We start from the raw sequence: 22,769 nt of genomic DNA, 5'->3' as shown, positions 1-22,769 counted from the left end.
AACAGCAAGTCAGTTTTCCTGACTCCAGCCGTCCTGGAACATATTTTCAGGGCCCTGACAACATCTAGCAACTTGGAGTCCTCCAAGTCCCTAGTAGGTGCAAGGCACCACAATAAGCTGGTTCAGGTGAAACACTGACACCACCTTAGGGAGAGAACTGGGGACGAGTCCGCAGCTCTGCCCTGTCCGAATGGACAAACAGATATGGGCTTTTTTTGAGAAAAAAACACCAATTTGACACTCGCCTGGTCCAGGCCAGGGCCAAGAGCATGGTCACTTTTCATGTGAGATGCTTCAAATCCACAGATTTGACTGGTTTTAAACCAATGTGATTTGAGGAATCCCAGAACTACGTTGAGATCCCACAGTGCCACTGGAGGCACAAAAGGGGGTTGTATATGCAATACTCCCTTGACGAACTTCTGGACTTCAGGAACTGAAGCCAATTCTTTCTGGAAGAAAATCGACAGGGCCGAAATTTGAACCTTAATGGACCCCAATTTGAGGCCCATAGACACTCCTGTTTGCAGGAAATGCAGGAAACGACCGAGTTGAAATTTCTTTGTGGGGCCTTCCTGGCCTCACACCACGCAACATATTTTCGCCACATGTGGTGATAATGTTGTGCGGTCACCTCCTTTCTGGCTTTGACCAGGGTAGGAATGACCTCTTCCGGAATGCCTTTTTCCCTTAGGATCCGGCTTTCCACCGCCATGCCGACAAACGCAGCTGCGGTAAGTCTTGGAACAGACATGGTACTTGCTGAAGCAAGTCCCTTCTTAGCGGCAGAGGCCATAAGACCTCTGTAAGCATCTCTTGAAGTTCCGGGTACCAAGTCCTTCTTGGCCAATCCGGAGCCATGAGTATAGTTCTTACTCCTCTACGTCTTATAATTCTCAGCACCTTAGGTATGAGAAGCAGAGGAGGGAACACATACACCGACTGGTACACCCACGGTGTTACCAGAACGTCCACAGCTATTGCCTGAGGGTCTCTTGACCTGGCGCAATACCTGTCCCGTTTTTTGTTCAGACGGGACGCCATCATGTCCACCTTTGGTATTTCCCAACGGTTTACAATCATGTGGAAAAAACTTCCCGATGAAGTTTCCACTCTCCCGGGTGGAGGTCGTGCCTGCTGAGGAAGTCTGCTTCCCAGTTTCCATTCCCGGGATGAAACACTGCTGACAGTGCTATCACATGATTTTCCGCCCAGCGAAAAGTCCTTGCAGTTTTTGCCATTGCCCTCCTGCTTCTTGTGTCGCCCTGTCTGTTTACGTGGGCGACTGCCGTGATGTTTTTCCCACTGGATCAATACCGGCTGACCTTGAAGCAGAGGTCTTGCTAAGCTTAGAGCATTATAAATTTACCCTTAGCTCCAGTATATTTATGTGGAGAAAAGTCTCCAGACTTGATCACACTCCCTGGAAATTTTTTCCTTGTGTGACTGCTCCCCAGCCTCTCGGGCTGGGCTCCGTGGTCACCAGCATCCAAACCTGAATGCCGAATCTGCGGCCCTCTAGAAGATGAGCACTCTATAACCACCACAGGAGAGACACCCTTGTCCTTGGATATAGGGTTATCCGCTGATGCATCTGAAGATGCGATCCGGACCATTTGTCCAGCAGATCCCACTGAAAAGTTCTTGCGTGAAATCTGCCGAATGGAATTGCTTCGTAGGAAGCCACCATTTTTACCAGGACCCTTGTGCAATGATGCACTGTTTTTAGGAGGTTCCTGACTAGCTCGGATAACTCCCTGGCTTTCTCTTCCGGGAGAAACACCTTTTTCTGGACTGTGTCCAGAATCATCCCTAGGCACAGCAGACGTGTCGTCGGGATCAGCTGCGATTTTGGAATATTTAGAATCCACCCGTGCTGTTGTAGCAGTATCCGAGATAGTGCTACTCCGACCTCCAACTGTTCCCTGGACTATGCCCTTATCAGGAGATCGTCCAAGTAAGGGATAATTAAGACGCCTTTTCTTCGAAGAAGAATCATCATTTCGGCCATTACCTTGGTAAAGACCCGGGGTGCCGTGGACAATCCAAACGGCAGCGTCTGAAACTGATAGTGACAGTTCTGCACCACGAACCTGAGGTACCCTTAGTGAGAAGGGCAAATTTGGGACATAGAGGTAAGCATCCCTGATGTCCCGGGACACTATATAGTCCCCTTCTTCCTGGTTCGTTATCACTGCTCTGAGTGACTCCATCTTGATTTGAACCTTTGTAAGTGTTCAAAAATTTTTTTAGAATAAGTCTCACCTAGCCTTCTGGCTTCAGTACCACAATATAGTGTGGAATAATACCCCCTTTTCTTGTAGTAGGAGGGGTAATTTAATTATCACCTGCTGGGAATACAGCTTGTGAATTTTTTTTCCATACTGCCTCCTTGTCGGAGGGAGACCTTGGTAAAGCAGACTTCAGGAGCCTGCGAAGGGGAAACGTCTCGACATTCCAATCTGTACCCCTGGGATACTACTTGTAGGATCCAGGGGTCCTGTACGGTCTCAGCGCCATGCTGAGAACTTGTCAGAAGCGGTGGAACGCTTCTGTTCCTGGGAATGGGCTGCCTGCTGCAGTCTTCTTCCCTTTCCTCTATCCCTGGGCAGATATGATCTTATAGGGACGAAAGGACTGAGGCTGAAAAGACGGTGTCTTTTTCTGCAGAGATGTGACTTAGGGTAAAAACGGCGGATTTTCCAGCAGTTGCCGTGGCCACCAGGTCCGATGGACCGACCCCAAATAACTCCTCTTCCTTTATACGGCAATACACCTTTGTGCCGTTTGGAATCTGCATCACCTGACCACTGTCGTGTCCATAACATCTTCTGGCAGATATGGACATCGCATTTACTCTTGATGCCAGAGTGCAAATATCCCTCTGTGCATCTCGCATATATAGAAATGCATCCTTTAAATGCTCTATAGTCAATAAAATACTGTCCCTGTCAAGGGTATCAATATTTTTAGTCAGGGAATCCGACCAAGCCACCCCAGCTCTGCACATCCAGGCTGAGGCGATCGCTGGTCGCAGTATAACACCAGTATGTGTGTATATACTTTTTATGATATTTTCCAGCCTCCTGTCAGCTGGTCCTTGAGGACGGCCCTATCTATAGACGGTACCGCCACTTGTTTTGATAAGCGTGTGAGCGCCTTATCCACCCTAAGGGGTGTTTCCCAACGCGCCCTAACTTCTGGCGGGAAAGGGTATACCGCCCATAATTTTCTATCGGGGGGAACCCACGCATCATCACACACTTTATTTAATTTATCTGATTCAGGAAAAACTACGGTAGTTTTTTCACATCCCACATAATACCCTCTTTTGTGGTACTTGTAGTATCAGAAATATGAAACACCTCCTTCATTGCCTTTAACGTGTGGCCCTAATAAGGAATACGTTTGTTTATTCACCGTCGACACTGGATTCAGTGTCCCTGTCTGTGTCTGTGTCGACCGACTAAAGTAAACGGGCGTTTTAAAACCCCTGACGGTGTTTTTGAGACGTCTGGACCGGTACTAATTGTTTGTCGGCCGTCTCATGTCGTCAACCGACCTTGCAGCGTGTTGACATTATCACGTAATTCCCTAAATAAGCCATCCATTCCGGTGTCGACTCCCTAGAGAGTGACATCACCATTACAGGCAATTGCTCCGCCTCCTCACCAACATCGTCCTCATACATGTCGACACACACGTACCGACACACAGCACACACACAGGGAATGCTCTGATAGAGGACAGGACCCACTAGCCCTTTGGAGAGACAGAGGGAGAGTTTACCAGCACACACCAAAAACGCTATAATTATATAGGGACAACCTTATATAAGTGTTTTCCCTTATAGCATCTTTTTTATATATTTCTAACGCCAATTTAGTGCCCCCCCTCTCTGTTTTAACCCTGTTTCTGTAGTGCAGTGCAGGGGAGAGCCTGGGAGCCTTCCCTCCAGCCTTTCTGTGAGGGAAAATGGCGCTGTGTGCTGAGGAGATAGGCCCCGCCCCTTTTTCGGCGGCCTCGTCTCCCGCTCTTAACGGATTCTGGCAGGGGTTAAATATCTCCATATAGCCTCCGGAGGCTATATGTGAGGTATTTTTAGCCAAAATAGGTATTCATTTGCCTCCCAGGGCGCCCCCCTCCCAGCGCCCTGCACCCTCAGTGACTGCCGTGTGAAGTGTGCTGAGAGGAAAATGGCGCACAGCTGCAGTGCTGTGCGCTACCTTTAGAAGACTGAGGAGTCTTCTGCCGCCGATTCTGGACCTCTTCTTACTTCAGCATCTGCAAGGGGGCCGGCGGCAAGGCTCCGGTGACCATCCAGGCTGTACCTGTGATCGTCCCTCTGGAGCTGATGTCCAGTAGCCAAGAAGCCAATCCATCCTGCACGCAGGTGAGTTCACTTCTTCTCCCCTAAGTCCCTCGTTGCAGTGATCCTGTTGCCAGCAGGACTCACTGTAAAATAAAAAACCTAAGCTAAACTTTTCTAAGCAGCTCTTTAGGAGAGCCACCTAGATTGCACCCTTCTCGGCCGGGCACAAAAATCTAACTGGCTTGGAGGAGGGTCATAGGGGGAGGAGCCAGTGCACACCACCTGATCGGAAAGCTTTACTTTTGTGCCCTGTCTCCTGCGGAGCCGCTATTCCCCATGGTCCTTTCAGGAACCCCAGCATCCACTAGGACGATAGAGAAAAGGCGTATTAATTATCCCATACTTGGACGATCTCCTAATAAGGGCAAGGTCCAGAGAACAGCTAGAGAGGGGATTAGCACTGTCTCAAGAAGTGCTAAAACAACACGGCTGGATTCTGAATATTCCAAAATCCCAGTTAATGCCGACAACTCGTCTGCTGTTCCTAGGGATGATTCTGGACACGGTTCAGAAAAAGGTTTTTCTCCCGGAGGAAAAAGCCAAGGAGTTGTCCGAGCTTGTCAGGAACCTCCTAAAACCAGGAAAGGTGTCTGTACATCAATGCACAAGAGTCCTGGGAAAAATGGTGGCTTCTTACGAAGCAATTCCATTCGGCAGATTCCATGCACAAATTTTCCAGAGGGATCTGTTAGACAAATGGTCAGGGTCGCATCTTCAGATGCACCAGCGGATAACCCTGTCTCCAAGGACAAGGGTATCTCTTCTGTGGTGGTTGCAGAGTGCTCATCTATTGGAGGGCCGCAGATTCGGCATACAGGATTGGATCCTGGTGACCACGGACGCCAGCCTGAGAGGCTGGGGAGCAGTCACACAAGGAAGAAACTTCCAGGGAGTGTGGACGAGCCTGGAAACGTCTCTTCACATACACATTCTGGAACTAAGAGCAATCTACAATGCTCTAAGCCAGGCAGAACCTCTGCTTCAAGGAAAACCGGTGTTGATCCAGTCGGACAACATCACGGCAGTCGCCCATGTGAACAGACAGGGCGGCACAAGAAGCAGGAGTGCAATGGCAGAAGCTGCAAGGATTCTTCGCTGGGCAGAGAATCATGTGATAGCACTGTCAGCAGTGTTCATCCCGGGAGTGGACAACTGGGAAGCAGACTTCCTCAGCAGACACGACCTTCACCCGGGAGAGTGGGGACTTCATCCGGAAGTCTTCCACATGCTGGTAACCCGTTGGGAAAGACCAATGGTGGACATGATGGCGTCTCGCCTCAACAAAAAACTGGACAGGTATTGCGCCAGGTCAAGAGATCCGCAGGCAATAGCTGTGGACGCGCTGGTAACGCCTTGGGTGTACCAGTCGGTGTATGTGTTTCCTCCTCTGCCTCTCATACCAAAAGTATTGAGAATTATACGGCAAAGAGGCGTAAGAACGATACTAGTGGTTCCGGATTGGCCAAGAAGGACTTGGTACCCGGAACTTCAAGAGATGATCACGGAAGATCCGTGGCCTCTACCTCTAAGGAGGGACTTGCTTCAGCAGGGTCCCTGTTTGTTTCAAGACTTACCGCGGCTGCGTTTGACGGCATGGCGGTTGAACGCCGGATCCTAAAGGAAAAAGGCATGCCGGAAGAAGTCATTCCTACTTTGATTAAAGCAAGGAAGGAAGTAACCGTGCAACACTATCACCGCATTTGGCGAAGATATGTTGCGTGGTGCGAGGATCGGAGTGCTCCGACGGAGGAATTTCAACTGGGTCGATTCCTACATTTCCTGCAATCAGGATTGTCTATGGGTCTCAAATTGGGATCTATTAAGGTTCAAATTTCGGCCCTGTCGATTTTCTTTCAAAAAGAATTGGCTTCAGTTCCTGAAGTCCAGACTTTTGTTAAGGGAGTGCTGCATATACAGCCTCCTGTGGTGCCTCCAGTGGCACCGTGGGATCTCAATGTGGTTTTGGAATTTCTAAAATCTCATTGGTTTGAACCACTAAAAAAGGTGGATTTAAAATATCTCACATGGAAAGTGACCATGTTACTAGCCCTGGCTTCGGCCAGGAGAGTGTCAGAACTGGCAGCTTTATCTTACAAAAGCCCATATCTGATTTTCCATTCGGACAGGGCAGAACTGCGGACTCGTCCGCATTTTCTCCCTAAGGTGGTGTCAGCATTTCATCTGAACCAGCCTATTGTAGTGCCTGCGGCTACAAGTGACTTGGAGGACTCCAAGTTACTGGACGTTGTCAGAGCATTAAAAATATATATTGCAAGGACAGCTGGAGTCAGAAAATCTGACTCGTTGTTTATATTGTATGCACCCAACAAGATGGGTGCTCCTGCGTCTAAGCAGACGATTGCTCGTTGGATCTGTAGCACAATCCAACTTGCACATTCTGTGGCAGGCCTGCCACAGCCTAAATCTGTAAAGGCCCACTCCACAAGGAAGGTGGGCTCATCTTGGGCGGCTGCCCGAGGGGTCTCGGCATTACAACTTTGCCGAGCAGCTACGTGGTCAGGGGAGAACACGTTTGTAAAATTTTACAAATTTGATACTCTGGCTAAGGAGGACCTGGAGTTCTCTCATTCGGTGCTGCAGAGTCATCCGCACTCTCCCGCCCGTTTGGGAGCTTTGGTATAATCCCCATGGTCCTTTCAGGAACCCCAGCATCCACTAGGACGATAGAGAAAATAAGAATTTACTTACCGATAATTCTATTTCTCGGAGTCCGTAGTGGATGCTGGGCGCCCATCCCAAGTGCGGATTATCTGCAATAATTGTACATAGTTATTGTTAACTAATTCGGGTTATTGTTAAGAAGCCATCTTTCAGAGGCTCCTCTGTTATCATACTGTTAACTGGTTTTGATCACAAGTTGTACGGTGTGATTGGTGTGGCTGGTATGAGTCTTACCCGGGATTCAAAATTCCTCCCTTATTGTGTACGCTCGTCCGGGCACAGTACCTAACTGGCTTGGAGGAGGGTCATAGGGGGAGGAGCCAGTGCACACCACCTGATCGGAAAGCTTTACTTTTGTGCCCTGTCTCCTGCGGAGCCGCTATTCCCCATGGTCCTTTCAGGAACCCCAGCATCCACTACGGACTCCGAGAAATAGAATTATCGGTAAGTAAATTCTTATTTTTTGCTACATGTAAACATGAGTCCATTATTACTTCACTACCAGAACCTACCAGTATATGTGTTTTATATGCATCACAAGTAGTGCAGACGCATTTGTGGCCAAACATACATATGTATTTATCTTTTTTTAAGGTGCGGGAGAGAATCTAGAAAACACAATGACTGCTTTCAAACAGTGAGTATTCTATATATTCTGATAAGTAGATATATAATGATTTCATGCACTATATAAATGTAGGAGCGTTTCTCACAAACACCTATTTAGCTATAATGGGCTTGATTCTGCATTGCACGCATAACCGAATGCGGACTCATCTAGACATAGGCCCTCATTCCGAGTTGTTCGCTCGGTAATATTCTTCGTATCGCAGCGATTTTCCGCTAATTGCGCATGCGCAATGTTCGCACTGCGACTGTGCCAAGTAAATTTGCTAAGAAGTTTGGTATTTTACTCACGGCATTACGAGGTTATTTCTTCGTTCTGGTGATCGTAGTGTGATTGACAGGAAGTGGGTGTTTCTGGGAGGAAACTGACCGTTTTATGGGAGTGTGTGAAAAAACGCTGCCGTTTCTGGGAAAAACGCGGGAGTGGCTGGAGAAACGGGGGAGTGTCTGGGCGAACGCTGGGTGTGTTTGTGACGTCAAACCAGGAACGAAACTGACTGAACTGATCGCAGTGGCAGAGTAAGTATCGAGCTACTCAGAAACTGCAAAGAAATTTCTATTCGCAATTTAGAGAATCTTTCGTTCACAATTTTGCTAAGCTAAGATTCACTCCCAGTAGGCGGCGGCTTAGCGTGTGCAAAGCTGCTAAAAGCAGCTAGCGAGCGAACAACTCGGAATGAGGGCCATAGAGCAGCTAAGAGCAATTCTTACACATCTCAGTCACTTCACACTGATGGCAGTTTGGGCGTTTCTGGCAAATGGGCGTTTGCAAGTATGAGAAGCATCCAATAGGTACATATGACTAAGAATACGGGCGGATAGACCGATAAGACTTGTTATAATCGCTCACTGGACTGCATTATGCAAACTCAGAATCAGGCCCTGTAAGAGTGAGTCATAGTTGAAGGAATGAGCGTTTGTGCAGTGTATCATGTGTGAATTCACACTGTGCGTGTTCATGAATAGTCGTACGCATCTACACTTACTGTGGAAGAGGCAGAACTGGCTTGTAACTGGTTGTTCGCCCACGGGCTGAGTTCACTGAGGGATTATTCACACAAATGCAGACCAAGCAGATCTGGAGGGAAGCAAGAAAATATGCCTTATACTACATTGTGCCAAGTATAGGATCTAGTATATGATGATGACTAGTAGCGACCCAGGTGCATATGCTATAGTGTGGCCCCACCTCCATATATGTAACCCTCCGCATATGAGCCACTATACACATTTTTTGCGTGCATGCTTCTTTTCATCAGTATACACCCAGTTTACAGCAAGCCTAGTGTCTAATTGACTTTTTGGGGATTTTTGAATTTTGTGCTGTGACCTATGAAGCCTATTGACACATTTTCATTTGTCAGTATAACGTGTCCCTTGTCACCTGCACTGAGTAGATGCAGCCATTTTGTGGTAGCCCTTTCATTGAATTAAATAGTATTTATAGAAAATCTGTATATGGCAAATATATCTTCCTATTCATTTTCAAAATGATGGTGTGTAAGAAGATATGTTGTGTTTCTGCTGCGGGGTGCACTGGGCTCCACAAGGAATGGACAGTGGGGGTGTAGAGTAGGATCTTGATCCGAGGCACCAACAGGCTCAAAGTTTGACTGTTCCCAGAATGCACAGCGCTGCCTCCTATATCACCCCGCCTCCCTGCACAGGATCTCAGTTTTGTAGTTGGTGCTGCAGTAGCAGGCACTTAACAGAGGGGCTGCTCTAGGCAGCCCTAAGAAGAGATTTTTTTCTGAGAAAAAAGTGAAGACTTCAAGGGCAGCAGCAGTGTTACATGTCAGTGGACATTCACGGCTGCAGCTCCGGCTCTCCCCAGCGGTGCTGTACACTACCGAGCCCTGGTTGCCAGGTAACTACAGCTGGAGGCTCCGGTTTTCTTCTTGCCAGGCACACACGACGGGGGCTCTCCGGGATCGCGTGGCCTCGCTTCGGGAGGTGGTAAGTGGGTCCTGCTTGCGGGACCCGGTCTTTATCGCGATCCGGCGCGATCAGCGGGCCGCGCGCGCTGGCGGTGGACACTGTGGCAGTACAGGCGATCCCACTAGATCACCAGGGCATGGGACAGGTCAGGTTTTCTCTATAAACCGTTTTATTAGAGCCCGCAGTACCCGGTGGTTTTACCAGCAGGGGGATAGAGCTTGGACCGGAAGCCCCACCCCCAGCCCCAGGGCGCCATTTTCTGCAAATGTTCCCGCCCTGGAGCTGCATATCTGTCTCTCCCTCACTCCCTGGCAGTGTCTGCGGTGCCATTATCCCTCAGCTCACTGTTCCTGGGAATGCTTGGGCAAATCCTCCTATGTAAAGCCGCCTGGTTGTCAGCGCTGTGACTTTACATGACACTTAAGTATTCTACCTGCCTTTTTTAGTCAGTGTTAGTTAAGAAAGAGTGCATTTAGTCAGGGTTTCCTAGTACAATTACCCTGTGATATACATCCAGTTCTTACTGTGTACTGTTATATCATTTGTTATATAGCTGTGTAAGCTAGTCCAGTGCAGTATTATTGTTAGTAATAACCTCTGCATTGTACAAACTGTGACTATTTGTGTGTGCATTGATAGCTGAGTGGTGTCCATTTCGTGTCTTTCACTCAACCTGCTATCCCTATATTCTATAACCTGAGGGGGCTTGGTGCATCAGGTTTTATATTGATATAGGATTTTCACAAAGATATAATGTATTACGTATTTTCTCTGTGATTTAGTCACCATATCTCTCCTTTATCTCTGCTGGTGCTGACTACACTGCGCAGGGGTTTGGGCTAGAGGTATCGTGCTGCTGACAAATTGTACTGTGTTACCTGATACTGAGAGTTATATCATGTCTGCTTCTGAGGGTAACGGTTCTGGGGCTGAACACACTGCCGGTGTTGCTGAAGCCGCAGATACCTATGAGGAGAATATAGCAGCTTTGGGCTCTGGTTCTGGGGGCTCCTTGCCCCCCAGTGGGACGGTGGCAAAGTGGGCAAATAATGACCCGCCGTGGGCCGCTTTTTCCACGCTTCTGCATAGGCTAGTTCATAAACTAACACCCCCTATGGGACCCCCAATGCCGGTACAACCGTTTGTGGTCCCTGCAGCTAACCCGCCGTGGGCGGACGATTTATCTGCTCAAATAAAGAAGTTGAACCAGTCCCTGACTACTAAAAAGTCTGACCGTCACTCGCCTATGTCCAAGGGGTCCTCTAAGCGAGCGCTTGTCTCCTCACAATCCATTGCTGTCACTGACACCTTGTCGGATGAAGACGGCACTTACACTGACCCCACAGGTTCTGACTCAGATACGGCTGATGGGGAGGGTGGTTCACATGTGGATGTTCCTGATCTCTTGGAGGCTATTAAATTAATTTTACAGATTACGGATGATCCCGACCCATCCGTTCCTCCTAAGAAACCAGATAGGTTCAAGCGTCAGAAGGTGATTAAACAAGTTTTTACCTCACTCTGACCACCTAATTGATATACGTCAGGAACCCTGGGAAAACCCAGGTACGAAGTTTGTGCCTCAAAAGAAGATGCTGTCTCGCTATCCCCTCGCGCCGGAGCTGTCAAAGAATTGGGAAACGCCTCCTTCAGTGGACTCACATGTGGCTAGGATGGTGGTTTCCTCAGCTCTACCGGTCACCACCGTCACGTCTCTAAAAGAGCCTACGGATAAACGTGCGGAGGGTTGTCTGAAAGCGATTTACACCCTCACGGGTGCTGCACAAAGGCCCACTATTGCAGCTGCCTGGGCTACAGAGGCCATTGAAGCATGGGCCTTGGAGTTAGATGCTGAAATCTCCTCTGACCATGCTAGACAATGCTTGTCTTATATTGTCACAGCTTCTTGTTATATTAAAGAGGTGGCTTCTGATGCCGGTATCCTGGCAGCCAAGGCCTCTACTACATCAGTCCTGGCTCGCCGGATATTGTGGCTGAGATCCTGGTCTGTGGATCTGGACTCTAGAAAAACCCTGGAGGTACTCCCTTTTAAGGGAGATATTCTGTTTGGGGAGGATTTAAATAAGATTGTGGCTGACTTGGCTACTGCCAAAACTGCCTGTCTGCCAAGTACTGCTCCTTCTGTGTCAAAATCTAAAGGTACTTCCTTTCGCCCCTTTCGTCCTTCAGGTTAAGCAAAAGGTCAGGCGTACAACAAGCAGGCCCGCACTTCCAAAACTGGTAAGCCTAAGCCCAAAAGAGCCTGTGTGGCCCGTCAGCCAGCTTCCAAGACAGATAAGCCTGCCGCATGACGGGGCGGGCCTCCCTCTGGGGGATCCCAGGGTGGGGGGCCGGCTTCTAAGGTATACCCAGGAATGGTTGAAGACCACTTCAGATGCCTGGGTACGGGAAATCGTCACACGAGGTTACGCCATAGCCTTCAAAAACCGACCCCTTCATCGATTTTGCCAGGCAGATGTCCCGTTGGACAAGACAAAGGCAAACACTCTACATTCGGTGGTACAGACCCTCCTGGATACAGGAGTCGTAATACAGGTGCCTCTTGCGCAGAGGGGCTGGGGGTACAATTCTCCGCTGTTTCTAGTCCCGAAACCGAATGGGTCCTCCCGGCCCATTCTCAACCTCAAGGCATTGAACAGGTTTGTGAAGGTTTCCAAGTTCTGGATGGAAACCCTTCGCTCTATAGTTCTGGCCTTAGAAACTGGGGACTTCATGGTCTCCCTGGATATACAGGATGCTTACCTGCATGTTCCTATAGCAGTGTCTCATCAGCAATACCTGAGATTTGCGATTGGCAACTGCCATTACCAGTTTCGGGCGTTATCTTTTGGTTTAACAACGGCTCCACGAGTCTTTACAAAAGTCATGGCGGTGATGACGGTGGTACTCCGCCGTCAAGGGGCCAGGATACTGCCATAATTGGACGGCTTGTTAATCCTGGCAAATTCCCCAGAACTTCTCGTGTGTCATCTAGATGTGACGGTCCGGTTTCTGCAAGCCCACGGGTGGCTCATCAACTGGAAGAAGTCATCCCTGATCCCTGCTCAGAGCATGGTGCATCTGGGAGCACTATTGGACACTCACAACCAGCGGTTGTTCCTGTCTCAGGAGAAAGTCCTGAAACTTCAGGACAGGATTCGTTGCTTCCTATCTTGTCCGCAAGTGTCGATACATTCGGCGATGCAGGTGCTGGGCCTCATGGTGTCAGCATTCAACATGGTGGAGTACGCTCAATTTCATTCTCGTCCTCTCCAGAGGCTGATTCTAGCGAAATGGGACGTCCTGCCTCACCGGATCGGGTCTCAAAGGATCTAATTGACTCCGGAGGTCCGTCTGTCGCTGCTCTGGTGGCTCCGGGACCAACAACTGTGCAGGGGCCGTCCGTTCTGGATATCCGACTGGGTCCTGTTGACGACAGATGCCAGTCTAAGAGGTAGGGGCGCGGTGCTGGAGCAACACTCCCTTCAGGGGCAGTGGACCAAGGAGGAGTCCTTCCTCTCGATCAATATTCTGGAGTTGCGGGCGGTCTACAATGCCTTGAACCTAGCCCAGCATTTAATTCAGAACCATCCTGTTCAAGTACAGTCGGACAACGCCACCACAGTGGCTTACATAAATCATCATGGCGGCACTCGAAGCCGCCTAGCAATGAAGGAAGTCTCACGGATTCTACAGTGGGCAGAACGCCATCTACCGGCCATATCGTCAATATTCATTCCGGGAGTCCTGTATTGGGAAGCGGACTTTCTCAGTCGTCAGGACGTGCATGCCGGCGAGTGGGGCCTCCATCCAGAAGTGTTTCAACTCCTGGTGGAAAGGTGGGGCCTTCCAGATGTGGATCTGATGGCGTCTCGACACAATCACAAGGTTCCGGTCTTCGGAGCAAGGACAAGGGATCCTCAAGCAGGATTCGTGGATGCGCTGGCGGTACCGTGGAGGTTTTGGCTGCCGTACGTGTTCCCTCCGGTGTCACTCCTGCCCAGGGTAATTCGGAAGTTCAAGCAAGAAAAAGGAATTCTGCTTCTCATAGCTCCAGCGTGGCCCAGACGGCACTGGTTCTCAGACCTGCAAGGCCTATCGTCAGAGCGTCCAATTCTACTTCCACAACGCCCAGACCTCCTCATTCAGGGCCCCTGTGTCTACCAGGACCTAGCTCGGCTGTCTTTGACGGCTCTTGAAATTTCCGTCTTAAGGGCTAAAGGGTTTTCTGAGGCGGTCATTCAAACTATGTTGCGGGCCCGGAAATCGGCTTCGGCTCGGATTTACTATAGGGTCTGGCATTCTTACTTTGTTTGGTGCACATCTAACGATTATGACGCTTCCAAGTTTAGCATAGCCAAGTTGTTGGCTTTTCTTCAGCAGGGCCTGGACTTAGGCCTGCGTCTGGCCTCCCTCAAGGTTCAAATATCTGCCTTGTCGGTGTGGTTTCAGAGAAAAATTGCGACCTTACCTGATGTGCATACCTTTACTCAGGGCGTGTTGCGTATCCAACCTCCCTATGTCCTGCCTGTGGCTCCTTGGGACTTGTTGGTGGTTTTGGAGGCGTTACAAGAGTCTCCGTTTGAACCTCTTGGTTCAGCTGACCTTAAGTGGCTTTCCCTTAAGGTGGTGTTTCTGCTGGCTATTGCTTCAGCTAGAAGAGTGTCGGATTTGGGTGCCTTGTCCTGTAGTTCCCCATATCTGATATTTCACCGTGACCGGGCGGTTCTTAGGACTCGTCTAAGCTATCTACCTAAGGTGGTTTCTTCGTTCCACCTTAATCAGGAGATTGTAGTTCCGGCACTTGTTTCTCCTGATCTGTCTCCCAAAGAGCGTTCTTTGGATGTGGTACGGGCTCTCCGTATCTATGTGAAGAGAACTGCTCCTATTAGGAAATCAGATTCTCTTTTTGTTGTGTTTGGGTTTCACAAACGTGGCTGGCCTGCTCACAAGCAAACTCTGGCCAGATGGATTAGAATGGTGATTGCACATGCTTATGTGAAGGCTGGTCTCTCTGCTCCTGCTCACATTAAGGCCCATTCTACTCGGTCTGTTGGACCTTCTTGGGCGGCCCAGCATGGTTCGACCCTTGAACAATTGTGCAAGGCGGCTACGTGGTTCTCTGTGAACACGTTCATAAGGTTCTATGCCTTCGATACTGCCGCTTCCCAGGATGCTTCCTTTGGACGCCGGGTTCTTGTGCCCGCTACAGTGCGTCCCCTCCCATAAGGAACTGCTTTAGGACATCCCCATTGTCCATTCCTTGTGGAGCCCAGTGTACCCCGCAGCAGAAAACGAGTTTTATGGTAAGAACTTACCTTTATTAAAACTCTTTCTGCAAGGTACACTGGGCTCCACAAGGCGGCCACCCTGACGTACTTAGCTTCTTTGGGTTGGTATGGCATTAGCCGCTGACACGTCTCCTGTCGCGAGAATGCGGTGTTGTGGCTACTAACCGTATTGTCCAAATAGTCATTCCAGTAAAACACCTGCGGCAGGATGTAATGGCGTCAGTTTGCTGGAGGTGCGGGATGCCGGCTGAACTGGGATGTTTTTTAAAAGTGGCAGTCATTTACAAGGCATGGTGTAGAATGGTTTTGCCTTGTATATGACTGCCGCTTTAAAAAAATGGCCGAGTCCGGCCGGCATCCCGCATATCCAGCAAACTCAGACGCCATTACATCCCGCCGCAGATCCACTTTAACAGCACTCCTGTTACAGTACCACTTCCCTATACCAGTTAACAATGCCGTTTTATATGCAGGAATGAAAGCTATACCTTAAACACACCTTAAATACACTTTACCATGGAGCCGCTGCGGCCGCTGTACTTAATACACACTCTACGTACTTTGTACGCTATTAGCGTACAAAGTCCCGTGCTGTGTACGGACTTAGCTTACAAACGCCGCGCTGACGGTACAAAGTACACACAGCGCGTACACACCCAATGAACACACTTTAAACCTTATTCAGCAATGTGATGCGTTACTAATACACTTTAAACCTTATGCAGCAATGCAGTGTGATGTTATTACACTTTAAACCTTATGCAGCAATGCAGTGTGATGCTATTACTCTTTAAACCTTATGCAGCAATGCAATGTGATGCTATTACACTTTAAACCTTAGCAGGGAAAGAAAGACACGACACCAGCCTGTGGCTAAACCACTGGGTTCCGACACCACAGCGTATTATTGCTGAAAGGGGGTTACAATATAAACAATACAATACAACAGAATAATGGCTACATTCAATGGTACATACGTGAGTGGATTCGCTTGCGCTACCCGGTCCGGTCCTCCGTCATCTGATAGATAACGTTGTGAGTCTTGTGTCTGACCAGGCCTGCAGCAGGCTCTCTTTATACAATTCTTCCAAAAAGCAATACAATAGATACTGTAATCTCTTTGTCCATTGGACACAGGGATGCACATTTACAGTACAGGAGAGGTCATAGGTCAGTTTGAATAGGTAGGCGATGTCTTTCCCAACTGCTCTTGTGGGTGGTCTCCTCTGGATTCCCGCCGCATACATAATGTACAGTAAATACAGTTTATATCTATATTCTGCTCCTGCACATAACTATCCGCAGGAACATGCCATCTTTCTCAAACCAACACCGGAATGTTACCCTTAAAATACCCTTCAGCTGGATACCAAACACCACCTTATAACCTTGTTCTGTCCCCTCCTATTCTGTAAAGGTGTATCCCTTTGTTCTGAAACCATTTAAACTGCTGTTACTTTCTGATGTGGTGCAGGGAGGCTATGTGTACATTGTGCACTATTTGGATTAAATATGTAATGTGTTTTGATAGCTTTCCATGCGTTCACAAACTCTACCGTAAATACCCATACCACGCGCTAATGCGCAGGACCGCGGGAGCGACCATACGCAAATTGCGAATATGTGCACGCACGACAGAACAAGTACACGCGCGGTGGCCATCTGTGTGTAGTTTGTACGTGATGTGTGTACTGCAATATTTTTCGATTTTGACAGTCCACCCTTTGGCAGTCACCAATAACTGCCACTATCTAATCACTAAACAGAAAAATATCTACACAATATCTACAGAAGTTTGGATGGTCGGGGGAGAGTGGTAGGTAGGAAATGTATGACCTAGTGGGATAGTAAAAAGCATGTATGTATGAACCCATGTCTGAGGGGCATGTATCATCGTGCCGTATATATGTTCTAAATAAGCTTCGAGGTATTGCGAAGTATACATTAAATCCTTCTTATCCCGTATTAAGGGTCTGTAAGTGGGCCAACAAACACTACCGAGCTCTTTTCGGCTTCTTGTTCCAACAAATGGGGTGCACATTTAGTTGATGATACATGGAGGGGAAAACATATGTGAGTGCTAGTATATGTGGATATCACCTGTCGACTATGTGTGCCATTAACTGAAGGTTGCAGAGATGAAGATAAGACATATAAATAAAATACATTCACATAAACATTTTGGGTAGGGCTGATGTCTTTTTCCGGATGGATGTATCTGGGCAGAGGGGGAGACAAAAGAAAAACGGGTGAACGAAACAGGCCATGAAATTCATTTGCAATCCTTATCATATCACAGTCCCTATGGATAGGTCGTAAACTAAATCTGCTGCTGTAACAGTACCCTTGCTCCTTAGACTCATCAATTTTGTGCCGTGCTTGCGCCGCGTCAGAATTCGAACACACCTAAGTATCAAACCAATAATTATGACGCCTCCCAGGATACAAAGGAGAAACTTCCCTACACTCATGATGACATTTTGAGCCCACTCTCCTAAACCTGAGAACCAATTGCGTGGAATCAGTTCCTGCTTGTAAGCTTGTAACTCCCTTCCCGTATACCTGAAGGTGTCGTCATACTCAGTGATATTATCTATCAAGTTCGCTAGCGCATGGATATACTTATAATTTATAATTCCTCTGGCAGTACGGGTGATGTCTAATGCGAGAAGGAATTGAATCCCGTGGATTTGTGGATCAAATCAGAGGCTGCGTGCTCTGTCCTATCTATGAGGTGTCTCTTGATGATGTGTTCATAGTGAGTATGAGTATAAGGAGCCTGAGCACTGCGGTGAACGTCTTTCATCTTATCATGGGTTATGGTCATGACCTCTGGCAGTACTCTCCCAATATAACACAATCCCTCTGAGCTCGGGGCAAGCCACTTGTACGCCTTCCTCCCACATATGAAATAGGCATCATCTGAGAGAACATAGGGGACAAAATATAACATCACCATATTACAAACTTTCCAAGTAAAGAAACCCATCCCTAGTTCTCCCATCTGCTCAGTACAAGTATCGGGCTGGATGATATGAGCACAATACCCTGGCGATACTTTTCCAACCCACATGGTCTTGCTTCCACGAGTATACCTATACCGAAAATACCTCCCACTGTTGGCTATTTGGCGTACAAGTTCAGAGTCTATGGGTATCCTATCAGCTCTGTGTGAAAAGGTCATTGTCTGGTAATTCCACGTCACTTCCCAATTTCCCGGTTTTCGGTAATTGGAAATATTAAAACACAATAAGGACCTGTCTACATGATACTGGTGGAGCTTCAAACTAGGGGGCCTAGAGATATTGAATTTCTTGTCCACCGGTCTCCCACTCCGTAATTCGAGTACCTCATCTATTGCTAAAGGGTACGGTACTAATCCTGACTTGCTCTGACCTTGAGGTACCTGTGAGCACACCCAGCGTTCTGTCTGGTTTAAGACCTTACCCACTAGTGAGTGCTAATCACTCAACGGATGACGGTCCATGTCGATATTAAGGTTGGGCTGACATCTCTGGATGCACCCATCCTCAACTATATTCTCACAATTCCTACAAATACAATATTCATCAGACAATAACCCCTCACAGTGCCTCCGAGCTCCCTGACTACCAGAGCGCTTACTGATGCCAGCCTTTACTAAAGTGATGCGCTGATCCTGAGATCCTACAAATTCATACTTGCCATCAGAACCCATTCCAGATCCCTGCTCGACCTCTCTGGGACCCTCACCAAAACAAACTGTCCTTGATCAAAACCAGAATTACTAATAGAACCCTAAACGCAGTCTCTTGTGATCGATCCATTTCGTTTAGGGAAAGGAAGAAAATAAGAAGGGGAAAAGACAGGAAAATGCAGGGGGAGGTGAAAAAAAAAGAATGATACTACAACCGTTCTAGATCTGTGCTCGGATGCCCTTCAACAGTCCTGCCTCTCAACCTTCCCGGAACAGACACTCCAGTGATACGAGGTTCTCTACACTCTGCTCTTTGTCACGAGTTCTCTCCGGGTCAGCGGCCTTTCTGTAGGGAACATAAATCTTGCATTTCAATGTATTTAACTGTTGAGTATTATCAGTTGTGTGAAGTAAACCATCTGTGGAAAGTGAAAAGAGAAAGGAAATAATAAAAAGATAATTTTTCAGATTTGCGTTCACCATCAGGCTGTCACGCCATCATACATATCGGTGTCTATATACACTCTCCCTTCACCAGTATTCCCATTCTCCACCCTTTGTGCATGACCAGGCACACTGATACTGGTGTCCCTATGCTGGTGAGATATACTGGATTTGGGCAGAACTCTGAAAGACCGAGTAGGCCTGTGGCGTCTGAACTGTAACCCTGTCGGTGAACGTAAGAGATGAAGAGGAAGCTTTGAAGACAAATCACATAGAGTTTAGTAACAGATAAGTTGGTAGAGGCAAAGAAGATTTTACAAAGTTTGACATCTGGATTGGGCACTACGGGGAATGATTCTCTACTCGGTCTGCTCCCCCCCAAAAAAATCTATGTGTGTTATATCTCTACTGGGACTATCCCAGCCATCAATCCAGTGTCCTGTCCATTCTAAATTCATAGGGAACCCGGTATCTTTGAGATAATTTCCTCTACCTGTGATGGACATGTATCTAGAACAGCGAAATGCAACCTTAGTCTTCGTGGGTATCCAACATAATTCGTACTTCCTGGGCGGGAGCACGCTATATGTATACCATCTCTAACAAAACTTCTGCTAAATTCATTAGAGGTCACTTCTGCTAGAGAAAGAAGCAGAAGTTTAGAGACCTCCTGCTAACCCCAGTAAGTTCTGTCAAAAGGGTAAAGTTGCATTTATTCCATTCTTCCCATTAACCGAATCTGTGTTTTCTATATGGCTCGTGACTCCTTACTATATGTCCCTTGATCCCGTCTATGTGTTTAATAACGTGGCTTGTTTTCTCTGTCTAGGGGTCTACATTGGCTATGTGCTCTACTACTCTTGCAATCTCTAGCAAAATGTCCTTTATTTTTTTACAAATGTAACAATTTCTCGGTCTTTTCTTACCACCAGGGTTTTTGGGGTTTAGGCTGATGAGACTCTGGTGTAAGAGCCTGTATACTTTCAATCCCCAACCTCTCCTCCTGCAGTTCTCTACGCCTAGCAATATTCTTATGGTGTTCAATCGCACACTCTCTACGACAAGCTACTGTGGCACCTCTCCAATCAGGCAAAAAATGTTTGTACCCTGTCCCTTACTGTCTGAGTCCATCCATTAATACAGAAACAGCTACCTCCCTGTAATTCGCATCGTTCCCTGTATCTGATACACCCATGTATCTATCTATTATTTGCAGGTCCTGATGGAAGTATTCAGATGTCATTTCATTTTCCCTCTGTTTTATGGAGAATTTTTTTTCTCCACTTAACAGTTGTGGGGAAATACAACTCTAGTTGCATGTTAATTTGCTCTAAGTTCTCCTGATTTTGTTGTGTCAGTCATAAGACTATCCGACTCTAATCTACAATCAGTGATACATTTTTGGGTGTCAATATTAGGAGGTAGGCACGCTTTCAAAAATATCCGCCAGTGTTTGTTTGTCGGTTCATACGCATTACCCAGATCTCTGAATTTATGACATCTGTCTAAATGCTTCCGAGGGTCGGGGAATTCTGAAATGATTGATCGCAGCTCATCTCTGGGCCACGGCAATACATTGCATTATTCCTGGTGAGGATTATTCCCTGACTATCGGTTCCCCCATTGGGGGTTACTATTTCCAAGACAGGGTGTAATCCTACCATTCCGTTCCTAATCTGTTAACTGTGAGGTGTTGTTGTCTCTGTGCAATGAACTGTCTCACACTTACCGGTAGCTGTGACCTCACCAGTTCTTTCATTGGGGAATATTGTTACTGCTCTATCTGGTTGGACAGGCCCCACCTGAGTTTCCTGCAGCAAGGTGACTGCTTGGAGGAGAGCTGCGATTTGGCTGGATATATTTGTTATTAAAAAAAAAGATATAGATTCAATATATATTTCTCTGACGTCCTAGTGGATGCTGGGAACTCCGTAAGGACCATGGGGAATAGCGGCTCCGCAGGAGACTGGGCACAAAAGTAAAAGCTTTAGGACTACCTGGTGTGCACTGGCTCCTCCCCCTATGACCCTCCTCCAAGCCTCAGTTAGATTTTTGTGCCCGGCCGAGAAGGGTGCACACTAGGGGCTCTCCTGAGCTTCTTAGTGAAAGTTTAGTTTTAGGTTTTTTATTTTCAGTGAGACCTGCTGGCAACAGGCTCACTGCATCGAGGGACTAAGGGGAGAAGAAGCGAACTCACCTGCGTGCAGAGTGGATTGGGCTTCTTAGGCTACCGGACACCATTAGCTCCAGAGGGACCGAACACAGGCCCAGCCTCGGAGCTCGGTCCCAGAGCCGCGCCGCCGGCCCCCTTACAGAGCCAGAAGCAAGAAAAGGTCCGGAAAAAGCGGCGGCAGAAGACATCTGTCTTCAACAAGGTAGCGCACAGCACTGCAGCTGTGCGCCATTGTTACTCAGGCACACTTCACACTCCGGTCACTGAGGGTGCAGGGCGCTAGGGGGGGGCGCCCTGAGCAGCAATGTAAAACACCCTGGCTGGCATAAATACACCACATATAACCCCCAGGGCTATATGGATGTATTTTAACCCCTGCCAGAACTCACCAAAAAAGCGGGAGAAAAGGCCGCCGAGAAGGGGGCGGAGCCTATCTCCTCAGCACACGGGCGCCATTTTCCATCACAGCTCCGCTGGAAGGACGTCTCCCTGACTCTCCCCTGCAGTCCTGCACTACAGAAAAGGGTAAAAAAGAGAGGGGGGCACTAATTTGGCGCAGTTTGATAACAACAGCAGCTATAAAGGGAAAAGCACATTTATAGTGGTATTCCTGTCTATATATAGCGCTCTGGTGTGTGCTGGCATACTCTCCCTCTGTCTCCCCAAAGGGCTAGTGGGGTCCTGTCCTCTATCAGAGCATTCCCTGTGTGTGTGCGGTGTGTCGGTACGATTGTGTCGACATGTTTGAGGAGGAAAATGAGATGGAGGCGGAGCAATTGCCTATTATACAGTTGTCACCCCCTAGGGAGTCGACACCTGAGTGGATGAGCTTATGGAAGGAATTGCGTGACAGTGTCAGCTCTTTACGACAGACAGTTGACGACATGAGACAGCCGGCTACTCAGCTTGTGCCTGTCCAGGGGTCTCAAACGCCATCAGGGGCTTTAAAACGCCCGTTACCTCAAATGGCAGACACAGACACGGATACTGACTCCAGTGTCGATGATGAGGAGACAAACGTGACTTCCACCAGGGCCACACGTTACATGATTGAAGCAATGAAAAATGTATTGCATATCTCTGATAATACAAGTACCACTAAAAAGGGTATTATGTTTGGTGAGAAAAAACTGCCTGTAGTTTTTCCTGTATCCGAGGAATTAAATGAAGTGTGTGATGAGGCGTGGGTTTCCCCCGATAAAAAACTGATAATTCCTAAAAGGTTATTGGCATCGTACCCTTTCCCGCCAGAGGATAGGGCACGTTGGGAAACACCCCCTAGGGTGGATAAAGCGCTCACACGCTTGTCTAAACAGGTAGCACTACCCTCTCCTGATACGGCCGCCCTAAAGGAACCTGCCGATAGAAAGCTGGAGAATATCCTAAAATGTATATACTCTCACACGGGTGTTATACTGCGACCAGCAATCGCCTCAGCCTGGATGTGCAGTGCGGGCCTGGCATGGTCGGATTCCCTGACTGAAAATATTGATACCCTAGATAGGGACAGTATATTACTGACTATAGAGCATTTGAAGGATGCATTTCTATATATGCGTGATGCAC

At 47.9% G+C, this 22,769-nt stretch overlaps 1 protein-coding gene across 2 annotated transcripts in view; it reads left to right on the top strand.

The window, feature by feature from the left end:
• Nucleotides 1-22,769, top strand: part of GDPD1 (glycerophosphodiester phosphodiesterase domain containing 1) — a 155,076-nt gene that overhangs the window by 36,065 nt on the left and 96,242 nt on the right. The window contains exon 2 of one of the 2 annotated variants that reach the window (XM_063956218.1): nucleotides 7,649-7,691. The exons of the other annotated variant lie outside the window; for it this stretch is intronic. Coding sequence (XP_063812288.1) covers nucleotides 7,649-7,691 — 43 coding nt within the window. The remainder of the gene's footprint in view (nucleotides 1-7,648; nucleotides 7,692-22,769) is intronic. 2 annotated transcript variants of the gene reach the window in all.

The sequence above is a fragment of the Pseudophryne corroboree genome, chromosome 2, assembly GCF_028390025.1.
Source record: "Pseudophryne corroboree isolate aPseCor3 chromosome 2, aPseCor3.hap2, whole genome shotgun sequence".
In the NCBI taxonomy this organism is placed as follows: Eukaryota; Metazoa; Chordata; class Amphibia; order Anura; family Myobatrachidae; genus Pseudophryne; species Pseudophryne corroboree.
This window is presented reverse-complemented; position numbering and strand designations above follow the sequence as displayed.